The sequence below is a fragment of the Lathamus discolor genome, chromosome 4, assembly GCF_037157495.1.
Source record: "Lathamus discolor isolate bLatDis1 chromosome 4, bLatDis1.hap1, whole genome shotgun sequence".
Taxonomy (NCBI): Eukaryota; Metazoa; Chordata; class Aves; order Psittaciformes; family Psittacidae; genus Lathamus; species Lathamus discolor.
In genome coordinates this window covers 61,881,386-61,894,006 of record NC_088887.1, presented here as the reverse complement: position 1 = coordinate 61,894,006, position 12,621 = coordinate 61,881,386, and the positions used below count along the sequence as shown (strand labels likewise).

General features: G+C 40.3%; 1 protein-coding gene across 5 annotated transcripts in view; it reads right to left on the bottom strand.

Annotated features, from left to right (window-relative positions):
* The window catches only part of SLC9A4 (solute carrier family 9 member A4), a 37,187-nt gene that overhangs the window by 23,150 nt on the left and 1,416 nt on the right, over positions 1-12,621 (bottom strand). For 4 of the 5 annotated variants that reach the window (XR_010612300.1, XM_065677760.1, XM_065677761.1 and 1 more), the window contains exons 2-4: positions 9,678-10,141; positions 3,749-4,008; positions 383-600 (exon numbers count right to left, since the gene is read on the bottom strand). Coding sequence is in view for 4 of the 5 variants with exons in the window: in XM_065677760.1 (XP_065533832.1) it covers positions 383-600; positions 3,749-4,008; positions 9,678-10,141 (942 nt within the window). In the remaining variant the exon portion in view is untranslated. The remainder of the gene's footprint in view (positions 1-382; positions 601-3,748; positions 4,009-9,677; positions 10,142-12,621) is intronic. The other variant, XM_065677762.1, reaches the window with a different exon arrangement.

Below are 12,621 nucleotides of genomic sequence, written 5' to 3'. Positions count from 1 at the left end.
ACTCATATTTTTAATTAAAGTGACAAATAACAGTGGCTGAGTAAGGCATGATTTAATTCATCACTTCTCCAGTCGTACATGTGTTTGTTTTCTCTTGCAGAATCTGTAACTTAATGTGATGCAAAATAAAGTCTTCAGGTTCAAAAAGGATGGCATAATTCATAGGCAACACATCTGAAACAGACCCCTATTTGCTTGGGTTCCCCCCCATTCCCCTATTTCTCATGTGTAGATTTGTGAAATTAACTTCTCAGTAAAATAAGCCTAATAAATTTGTTATTAAACTGGTTATGCCAGTCTGCACAGGCTTTTCTAACATACCTTTGCACCAAAGGGTTTCTCTCAGAAGTGCACAGAAGGTTGCCTGCAAAAGCTGACTTACTCAGTGTCCGCCAAATGAGGCAGAAGAGCAGGGTGAAGCAAATGAAGGCCCAGTTCCACTCATGGTTTTTCCCCACTGTAGAAACTCCCATGAATACAAAAATCAGGGTCTCGCTGACGCTGCTCAGCATCTTCATGAAATATTTTATCGTAGTATAGGAATTCTGGGAAACGTTCTCCTCCACATATTTTTTCATTGTCACTGCACATGATGTCATCCTGTACCAGGGAAAACATCAAGATCAGCCACAACCTGGCTTTTTCTTTCATTTAAGAACAACTTCAGCTTTCATTATCTGCACTCTCCATTACCAGTCCTTGACCTTCCTAATATCAAGAAGCTTTTTATTTCTTTAGTAACGTTAGCTATTTCCTTAGATAGAAGAGCATCTTCATTCAACTTCACAAATCCATTTTACATACAGGAAAAAGGAAGCAAACCAGTCAGCCTTCCAGATGAGGAAGCGAGGGTATCACGTTTCAGTTCAAAGTCCATTATATCCTGAATGCTTAACACACAAGCCACCAAGCACCAAATATTTGAGTCTCAAACAAAGGACAAGTCAGTTTTGTACTAGCCTATGTTTAGAAGGATATAACCAACCTCTCAGTGATCTTGTTCTTTGAGGTGGTTGTTGGTGGTAAGACATGGTAATAGTCCTATGCTTCCAGTGGCTCCCTGCCAGCTAGCTGGCAAGATCAGCAGGGCTAGGATAAGTTTCAGTGACTCAACCCACAGCAGCCCACTGTGTACAGCAAGAGGAAATTCAGTTACCTATAGATGTATCCTTCCCCTCTCTTATTTATTCAGGGTGTGGGGAATGTGCTAAGGAAGCATAAGGACGTTTTTCACCTCTTCATTGTTAATGAACACTAGAGTCTGCTTCAGAGGCATGAGCAGTCACCTGACACAATTGCTAATATTAATTGCCTGGAGGAGTAGTATTTGGGCAGCCCTACTAAAGGAGGTTTCCTCTTTCCCCTTTATTTTCCATAGTCATACGTAATAAATAGATTGAGTGCTATGCTAGTAACATAGTCCATCATCTATCTAGTTTCGACTGATAGTATTTTAGTCTTTGGGGGCTTCTTCTGATTATATTCTTCCAAACTTGTGAATTCAGAGAATGCTGACTGGTCATTAAATAACCCTTCATCTAGCTTCTGCTCATTTAATTTCCATTGAAGAAATCTCAAGGGTATTTTCATGAAGCTGAGACATTTAGCAGGTCCAAGGACACTCTAAGAGAAGGCCATTAGGAATTAATGTTTAATACTGTTGACTTTCAGAGGCACATGCATAATAGACTTTCATGACCCAAGTGAAAAATTAATGATTTCCTCAATAATTCAGAAGGGTGACAATAAGTTCCCATCCCTAAAACAAGCAATAATTTCCTTAATGAAGCAGTAAGAATAATAAATTATATTAACATTCTTTTATTACTAATAATTTCAGCACTCTAATGAAAATATGAAGCAAAAGAAATAAAGACCCATGTAGTTTAGTGTAACAAATAGGCAGGGAAGCAGTACTTTGGGCAGTGCAGGTAGGAAAGGGTCCATATGGTATGAGTGTTCACTACATGCTAGGTCTAACTCTGCTCAATTAAAGTTGTTAGTTATCTCAATCACAGCAAATGTGCTGGATATGCAAAACACAGTACAAGAGTCATCTTCTTTATCTCATTGCTCAGGAAAACATATATCCTGTCTAACTACTTATTTAATATGGCTAAATATTCAAATATTGCCCAGGGCCATCCTACAAAGGCTGTTTTTACAGAGCTGATTCTACTCTGAAGCTGAACAAATTGGGGTTATTCGTTCTGGAGAAGTCTCTGAGAAGACCTTATTGCAGCTTTTCAACACTTAAAGGGTGCTTATAAACAAGATGGGGACAAACATTTTAATAGGCCCTGTAGCAACAGGATAAGGGGTAATGGTTTTAAACTAAAAGATTTTAGTAGATTTAGACTAGACACAAGGAAGAAATCTTTTACAATGAAGGTGGTAAAACACTGGAGCAGGTTGCTCAGAGAGGCTGTAGATGCCCCATCTGTGGAAACATTCAAGGTCAGCCTGGGTGGAGCTCTGATCAATCTGATCTAGTTGAAGATGCCCCTGGTCATTGCCCCTGGACTAGACAACCTTCAAAGGTCCCTTCCAATCTGAAGTATTCTATGATTCTATGGTTCCATGAAATCAAGGTTTGACAAGTGAAGGTGAGTAAATGCACCTGTCTGAACATCAGCAGCCACACGCTTGTATTTGTTAGGTTTAAACTGGTTTGTCCTCAGTAAAGGGGACTCCTTTCTGGATCACCAGTGCCCACAAGACCTAGCATGCAAGCTCAGAGCCAACACAGGGCATTCAAGGCTGATGCCACCCAACAGCTAGGCACTGAGCCCGCAGCAGCCACCAACACCAGCTGGAGAATTTACTATCATCAGGTTCCCATTTCCTTACCTGGCTCAGGAGCTCTTTGTTTGAAATTCATTATTCATTATTTGTTTGAAAATCAGTATTATGTTTGAAATTCACCTCCCAGCAGCTTTCTTGTAAAGTCTCTCACTTTCACCCGTGCTCCTTCTTTTCTCTTCTGACTCCTTTCCTGATGCTGCCCTCTTTCATTTGGACAATACTCGTCCTCACTTCATTTACTATGGTCAATAGACCTTTCAGCTCTCTTACTGCAGGAAGCAGTCACTAGCATTACAGCAGCATCAGTCTGTCCTGATCACATTAAAATATGATCACCAATATCCATATGCATGACTATATGTATGCATATATACTTGATGTTCTTGGCTGCCTGTTTTTTTCCAGTGTCAGTTCCAATGCTGCTGTTTAAATGTAAAGTAATTCCAGTAAAGTCTGTTAGAGCTGATGTTCACAGCTGTGTACAAAAGCAAAAACTTAGACATTCTTTATTATGTTTGCATGCTCATTACTTTTCATCTCTCTAGTAATCTGATGGTGATGCTGCTTAGAAATAAATACAGATACTCTGACCTATTATCAAATGGTTCTTTCACTCTGCTGATCTTACCAGAGGCAGCAGGTGGACTGTGGCAGTACTAGTCACTTCACCCACAGTTTGCAGGGTTTTTTCCAATAGGCAGTAATCTAAAAAGTTTCAGAGCAGATATGCACTCCTCAATAGTACATCTATACTTATGCTGACTGTAGGTTTGCGTTTCCTAGTTAGCATTGCATTTTACAGATCTTTTAGAAGCCTTCCACTGCAGATCTCTGCGACAGAGACTGAAAATGCCTGTATTGTACCAACCTCATGCAAACCACCTCCTCAAAGTAATAATACTTCTCTCCAGAGGCCATCTGAAAAGCCATCAGAGGTACTCACGCCAAAATGCCTGAGATGTAAAGGGTTTCAGCAGACAAGTATGCCAGGTAGCTGAACATGAAGACCAGCAGGGGTTCAATAGCAGAAACGTTGTGTGTGAATCGAGTCATGAACGCTGAAACAAATCCGAAGACAATGCCAAACAACATGCCACCTAGCCCCACCACGAAGAAGCGAGCGAAGCCAGCAAAGACATCAATGGATTCGATTTCTTCGTACCTGTGCATCTGGGTGAAGGCGATGAAGATGTTATATAAAACCTACAAGTGAAAATAAGGAGACAACAGTCAGGTGTCTTGCTGAACCTGGCAGGCTTACTCACCTCATAGCTCTGTGTGTGTGTGCACCTGAAATTGCTTTAAATGGATCAGCAAAGTAACAGTTGAAACCTCAGCTGTTCTTAGCAAGTCCCAGAATCAAGGGTCTGCTAAGCATCTCGAAAAATAGCAAAAACCGGAAGGGTAGATGGCTATGTAACAAGAGTAAAACTCTGCAGGATCAAATGCAATTGAAGTAACCAAAAAATACTCGTTTTGTTTGTTTTCTGAAAGCAAACTTAATAACTGGTCTTTGTAGCAGATGTCTAAAGGCCAGATGGGTACCTATCAACCTCAGGCTCTACCCTCCATGCTCTCTTTCTGATTCAGGATGGGGCAGGGCAGTGACTAAGAATCACACTTTCGATTTACATCCCATTTAGATTGTCTGTATGGCCTGTAGAGTGGACACACTTCATTACATAGACTGGGGAATGTTAAATGTTTTTCAGTAGTATTTGGCGCATAAAAATCTTGAATCACTGAGAATGGGAAAAGAAGCAGAAGAGGGAAGGGAAGGCAAGGCAAAGCAAGGGAAATATGGAAGCCTCAGTTTCATATTGACTCTAGCTAGATAAATACAGCCTCTCTATCCTCACAATAGAGGAACTCTGTCTTGATTGCAAAGTGAGGATCAAAAGCTGTGGCGTTTTAAATGGCCCAAAGACCCTTCACACATATATTTTGACTAGAAAGCTTGAAATGACAAAAATAAAAAGAATGTCGGATTAAAAGAAAGAATTAATTTCCTACATTGTATAATTTGGTCTGTAAAGACAATTTAATTTAGATCAGATAAGTTTGTCATTATCAATAATTTATTTTCTGCAGAAATTTGTGATGAAAAATCTTCAGTATATTCTGCTTTCATCCATCTTCTAGAAACTAATAGAAAGTTTCCACAGTAATAGGTGTTATAGCAACAAAAAGGTCTTAGAGGTTGCTGATAGTTGGTTAATATTAAGTCCTGTCAGATCTGTTTACAGGGAGTGTGTAACACATGAAAGTCACCTTTCAGTTTCCAAGAGAATTCGGGGAATATTTAAAGACACCACCTCTTCAAAGCTGTTGCACCAAAACATTAGCGCAAAAATGCAAAATAGACCAAAACAATTTGCCGTATCTGATTTTCTTTGGTCTTTCTTCTTCATATAGTTAATACCAGAAGGCTATTAAGAAGATTAAAGTAGATATTCGCAGGTAGAAGAGTCAAGCTCATCAGGATAATAATTATTCCCCAGATACTATCTAATCTTAAATTGCTGCTGGGAACATATGACCTTGAGCTGTCACACAACCTGTTCTCATTGCTAATATTTCTGAGGAACAGACAAAGCACAACATAACGTTTCACAGGAGAAAATACCCGGAACTGCTTTTTCCTGATGGCTATGTATAAAATAGGGCTCTTCAGTGACAGATAAGGAAAAGAGGGTTCATTTCTCTACAGTAAGTATCATACAGGTTTTAATTATAAAGCCCGTTTTCTCTCTGTCCCCCATTTCTTGCAGACTTCAACATTTTCCTAAGGCTTGTGATTCTTTAGAAAAAATACCAAGGCATGAATCTATGCTGACTTATGAGTAAAGGATATTATCCTCGGGAAATTACTTAGTATTTTTTTCTCCCTTTTTCTGGTTCCTAAAGTGTCTATCTGATATAATTGATGGCATTAAAATGGAAATTATGGAAATATGACATAATTTAAAAATTTTTATAACTTTTTTGTTTGGAGCAAACTGTTCTATACAACATCCTGAACTGCATCATACAAAGAAAGCTCCATTTAGAATCATGGAATGGTTTGGGCTGGAAGGGACCTTCAAAGGTCATGTAGTCCAACCCACCCTGCAATGAGCAGGGGCATCTTCAGCTAGATCACATTAACCAGAACCACATGCAACCTGGACTTGAATGTCTCCAGGGGTGTGGCATCACCACCTTTCTGGGCAACCTGTGCCAGTGTTTTACCACCCTCAACATACAAAATTTGTTCCTCACATCCAGCCTGAATCTCCCCTCTTTTAGTCTGAAACCACCACCCACGGTCCTGTCACAACAGGCCCTGCTAAAAAGTCTCTCACCATCTTTCTTTATAGGTCCTGTTAAGTACTGAAAGGCTGCAATTAGGTTTACCCAGAGCCTTCTCTTCTCCCACCTGAGAAGAAAAATTAGACTGTCTACATAGGAGAGGTGTTCCATCCCCCTGATCATTTTTGTGGCCCTCCTCTGAACCCTCTCTAAAAGGTCCATGTCTTTCCTGTACTGAGGACTCCAGAGCTGGACACAGTATTCCAGGTGGGTTCTCACTACAGCAGATTAGACACTGCGGTGTTTATGCCAGTAAATTGAGTACTATAATTTTTACATGGTAGGAAAGCCTGAATCAGCTTAGGATGCCTTTGTTCACCCAGTGAAGGGATGTATTGATAGCTGGCCTCATTTAACAACTGTTTGAGCTAGGGAGAGGAAGAGAGAGCGTTACATTGTCACCCACAGGGGACCTCCCCAGGGACAGGTTCCCTGTTCTGGCTGTCTATATGATACATACATTGCACATACTATCCACATCAGAAGCTCTGGAAAAAAGATTTTAAAGCGGACGTCTTAACCACCAACACAAGCAGCCTTGATAACTCTTTCTTTCCACCCTGATAATTCTTCCTGACCACATGTATTTAATTTTACTCTGAACACAGTGGGTCAGCTTCAACAACCAGAGCAGAGAATACTTCTATCCTCCTTCCTAGCACCCATGCATCCCAGTGTTCAAAGCCTTCCTCAGAAAAATCCAAGAGTAAATTCAGATCTCCTCAAATAAAGAAATTAATTTTATTTGCATCTCCATCATGCAGCAGATTTCCTTAACTGCTCTGCTACTGCATACAAGGAAGAGAGGGCACCATTAGAAAAAAATGGTCACTGCCACTTCATTTTGACTACAGCATGAGGCATAGGTGTTCTCAGCATTTCTAAAATCAGGCCTCAGAGGTGAAGTAGTAAGGGGAAATATTCTGTTTCCTCCTGCACACAGGTGTTCAGCTCCTGTTGAGACAGAAATGGTCTGCCTGTGTATATGATGGAGCAGAGCTTCCGATGCCTGAAACACTTCCCAGCAAAATCACGTCCTCCAGCTGTGTTCAGATTTGAACGAAATCTGCACTGAATTTAACATCACCACTGTTTTGAACAGAGCTTTGAAACTCCACTAGTGTATGATACATACTAGGACCAGTCCTGTTGCTGTCTGCACTTTTCTGATGCAGTCGGCTCAGAAGCAACTGGAACAGGAAGAAATTAGCAGGACCTAGATTGTTTTTGTTCTATCCATAGACATGGTCCTACTGAGGAGAATAGGAAAAGGTACAAATGGGTAAGAAAGGTAAATTATGCACTGTTGTCCCAGTCCCTTAAGCCAAATGTATAACTCCTAAGTCATGATTCGCACTCTGCAGCCTGTAATTTCGAGACAATTTTTTATACCAGGGTATTGAACTAAATGTAGGAGAAGGAGCTATTGCCTCAAATAATACATGAGTTCAGAAATTTCATACCAGTTTTTCCTGCTGGGGAAAAAAAAAAGTATGTTCAAGCTGATAAGCAGACTGGAGAGAACCAGGGGATATTTGTATTTAAACAATATAAGAAGTATGTATGCTTAATATATCTTGGTGACATTATCTTTTTAAACACATAGAGTTAACTCGAAAGAAACTGTTAAGAGGGAAAAGGGAGGAACTGAGACACCTGAGATGCACAGTTTTAAAGCCTTTAAAAAAGCAAGAGGGGTATCAGAGAGGAGAAATACAAATACTGGGTTCCATAGAGGTGACAGTTACTTCAGTCTTCTCAAACATGAAACTAGGTAGAGATTCAGAAGATCTGAATGTCCTGAAAATGGATGAGATGTGGGTGATGCACAGATGCATCAGCAAGAGCTGACAAACTGATTGCAACACAGCTGCTGTGAGAAGAGCCCCAAAGATGAGGAGATGTGGGCAAATGGAAGTCACAGTGGTGTAGCCAGCACTCCTTGTGTACAGCCCTTTCATCTCTTTTGCTGACTTACCTAGTGTTGCTGAGGAATGCCTACATACCACTGTTCTGAAAGGCTTTCTGTCACTACACATTTATGCTGTAGAAGGATGCTGACTGAAAGCTCATGTAAATACCATGAGCTGGATCCACATCATAAATAACAGCTGGGAACAAAGGGAAGGCAATGTAGAGAGCCAGTCAAAAAAAGGATGAAACAAGCTTTTCTTGTGTGAGGAAGAGGTATTACTTTTTGAGGTCTGCATGTGAAGGAACCAAGGAGGCAGGTGAAAGTGTTAGATGCATTTGGATTATTTTGTTACAACTGCAACACACAAGCAGTTTGCATGTAAAGTTCAGTGACATTTATTCCTTAGTTCTACATCAGCCCTACATCTCTGATTCACCAAGAGGAAGGGTTTGCAAGAAATGACTTAATTCCTTTTCCTTTTTGCATTGCTCATAGGCTGCACTTCTCCCATGAAGCCTTTCAGCAGTGAACTCTGTACAGATTTTAAAATCCAAGTTGTGCTGTACCTCATGTATAACAGCATCTGAATAGTTTTTATGTGTTCTAGATTCCTGTGATTGAAATTCTGTAAAGATCTTATCTAGCAAAACTCCTTAACCTGCAGTTAACTTGCAGCACATGAGCAGTTCTGTTAGTTTCTGTGCAGTGAATTTCCTGCTTGAAGTTTCTTCCTTGAAAAACATATGTCTTCTAAGTGACTTTGTCAGTTGTGGTTTGCAGGTAGAATTTCAGGTTGTTCCAAGTTTTAGCAAACTTTTAGAAAAGTATTAGCAAGATGAGTTCTGTAAAGAACATTTTTTCATATTAAAAAACCCAAAACACAACCAACCAACCAAACCCAAATCAACCAAACAAACAAACCCCCAACAAACAAAATCTCTCCTATTTCCAAAGCACTGTTTCTGGACACTTCAGATAAGACATCCAAGAAAGGTGAATATTTTTCAGATATTAATTTTTTACTGATAGAAACATGGTTATGCAAAGTTATTAGTGGCTTTTGGAATTCCTGTCTAAAGCCTCTGGGGAATTTCCTAGGAGAAGCAGGAGGAAGGAATGCAGCACCCAGAGACTGTTCACATCCGGTTTGGTTGGGGTTTTTTGCAGAGTGCTCTCTATGGCGTGTGACAAGGAAGGTCTCCTGTGTTTTTATCCCTGCTGCAGGGAGTTAAGCAGTAGAATGCCTTTCAGCAGTAGAATTTTCTATTTACCTGCTTGCACAATAGCAAGAATTTTTTGTAGGTCTTACACTGATCCTACCAGCAAAATCAGCCTTAGCTTAGCCATTCACTTAAGTGAATGCACGAGCAAGATGTGGTCTATGCTTCCCTCTCCCAGCAGATCTAACACAATATGCTTTTTAAAGAGGTAATATAATATGTAATCTTTACATACATTAAAATTACTTGTGTGTGATGGAATAGAGTATCCACAACATAAATAATGTATCTAGGATCTCCTTAGAGCTGCTCTTGTCCTTTGTGAAATAACCCTACAAGCCAGAAGAGCCTAAAGAAGGGAAGACAGGGAGTAGAAAGAAACTCACCACAGTGATTCCATCATTTAGCAATGATTCTCCAAAGATCATCATGTAAAGCTGCTCATTAACGGAGGCTTCTTCGAAAACTACCAGAGCTGCCACAGGATCCACAGCTGAAATCATGCTGCCAAAGAGCAGGTTCTGCAGCAGGTCCAGGTCAGTCAGGCCGAAGGCTTCTATTTGGCAGATGCCATAGAGGGAAATGCCGATTCCAAATGAGTTTAGCAGAGATCCCAGCAAAGACCACCACAGGATGGACCCAAAGTTTTCAAAAAATGGGCGAGTTGGCATGAAATAACCCTCTTCTAGGATAATGGGTGGAAGGAGATACAAAAAGTAAATACTTGAGTCCATCACCGGTGGAGATTTGTGATCTGAAGCAAAAATGATCACTCCTACTAGTGCTCCAATGACAATCAGTATGCAGCTTTCAGGCATGAGTCTGGGTAGTCGGTGATAGAGGTGGAAACCTTGAATAAAACATTAGGGTATTATTCCAATTTACATTAACTTGATGTCAGACAAATGTTTTGCCTGCCTTTGAATACTTTGTCATCAGACAGCCAGGTATAGTTCTTTAGATTATGAATGTAAAAAAAGGCATTACCATTCCCCTCAAAATTAAACATTCCCAGACTTGTACTTCTAAAGCAGAGGAAGAGTTTGGCAATATATCTCTTGTCTACCTGCTCCCCAGCTCTCAACTTCGGAGCAAGTGTGACTGAATCTGAGCTCTGCTTCTAAGAATGCAGAAACTTCTTTGAAATTGCACTCCACAAATTGGAAAGAAAGCATTCTTCAAGAGTCCTTGCTGCCCAACTGCTACTTCCAAACCTCTGAGGCACAGTATTCTCCCTCCTTCTCAAAGACACCCTCTCCCTGGCTGCAGGTTCCAAGGCAGCTTCCCCCCTAGCGCTGTGGAGGGTCACTGGCTGCAGAGGTCCTGCTGGATTTGGGCTGACCAGGAACCTGGAGAAGTCCAAGGGAGCAGCCCAGATGCCATCATTTGCTGAGCTCCCTCCACTTCCAGCACTCCCCTGAAGCATTAAATGGACTCAAGTTTATCCACAGACAGAGGGGCTGAGTACTCGTGAACAATAACATATCCGAAGCAGCAGTAATCAAGCCACAGTAACATAAGGCATTGCACAAGATGACTAACCTTGTATTTCTGAGAAAACTGCTGTTCCTACATAGAGTAAAGAACCCTATGAGTTAGTTGACTGAAATAAAACCACTGATTTCAGCTGAGATGAAAGAGCTACCAACAGCCATCAAATACCTGAGAAAATAATGTGGGTTTTTTTTCCCCTTACTAGAATAAAGGTTGAGTCTACACTATAGCAAATTAATCAGGCCAAAGAATTTTCAAAGCAGAAAGTTTCAGGCTGCATCCATATAGCCAAATTCTCTTCCCTACTCCAGCAAGTAGGGGTCACATCCAAACTGCTTCTGGGAGCATATGTCGGCCCACAAGTCTGCCTGGGCACTGCCTGGGAGAATGCTTGTCAACAAGAGCCAGAGCTGAGAAGGAGCACACCAGCACTGATGTGGTATGGACAGTCACACACAGCTTCCCAACAGGGTGCTTGGTAGTTTACAAGCACAGATGTAGCCAAGCTGTTTTACAGAAAAAGGGTCATACTTGCCAATATAAATGTCTTGGGTATGAATCTCCTGCCCACCTTGATGTACTACTAGCGCAACTGCATTCACACAATTCTTCCCATCTGACACAAATACTGATGCCAATACCAAGATAATGTCTAGCAATGGCTCATCTAGTTACTTTACCAGGAACTGTGTAATCATACTGCAAATGAGAGGTTCTTTCATTAGAAATTTAAGGAATTATTCAGAATTTACAAGAATGAGAATGGGGCAGACTAAAAACCTTTAAATCCAGTGGCTGTGTCTCCATGCCTGAGGCTAGGTCAACCTTCATTCCTTCATTCCATAACTCCAGAAGTTAATACCATGACTGCGCTTCTGTAACCCTCAAATTATCTATGTTAAACACTAAAGAAAAAGAAAAATATTTTTATGACACTTTAAACAATTTATTTAGGAGATTATTTGAAATACTGAAAAGTATGTTAAGATCATAACTCCACTCATCTACTTTTCTAATGAAAAGTATCTCATTCAAGTCTTTTGTCAGTTTTACAGGATAAGTGAGTTGTTTCGTCTTTCAAGGTCTCAGAAATGTTTCCCACCCTGGAATCCTGAAATCTGGAAAGAAGATAATGCCTGAACAAAACACTGAAAAAAAAGTTTAACAGTTTGGAAATCTTCTTCCCTAAGTAGCCAGATTATTCAGACTAATTCTTCCTACCAGATAGACTTTGAGTCAGCAGCTCCACATTTTTAAATGAAAATAGTATTATTTGAAAACCCCTGGCTAAGGAACAGGTCTGCTTTGGAGGATGCTTGGAAGGCATCACACAGTTCTTCTATAACATCTGTTTCTTGCTCAAATCAAGAAAATTATAATATGGCAAGTCCTGTGCTTTTATGGATGATGAATAAAGAAATTAATCAATACGCTCACTGCTATTGTCACATTCTGCTGACACCATAACAGCAGATTTGACTTGTGAAAATTTTTGTTATTATTTTAGCAGTGAAGAATTCATTTATAGGAACTGGACTGAGATCATCAGCTATTATAAAGCTGGCAAATCATGGTCAGTGGTAACATTTTTTGTCAACCGTGTGACTATGACATGAAAAATGTTTATTTTCAGGCCACCTCCAGAAAAACATCAGTCCCACCTCCCAGCCTGTTCCACAGTAACATCTGAAAATCCCATGGAGAGATCAAAAGGACAGGGAGATCACATGTGTGCAGCTCTTCACCTTCGTACTATCTTCTTCATTTATTTGATGTTGCTGCATTAATTCTGAATGGTCAAAATGATTTGAACCCAGTCATGCAAACATGTAAGAC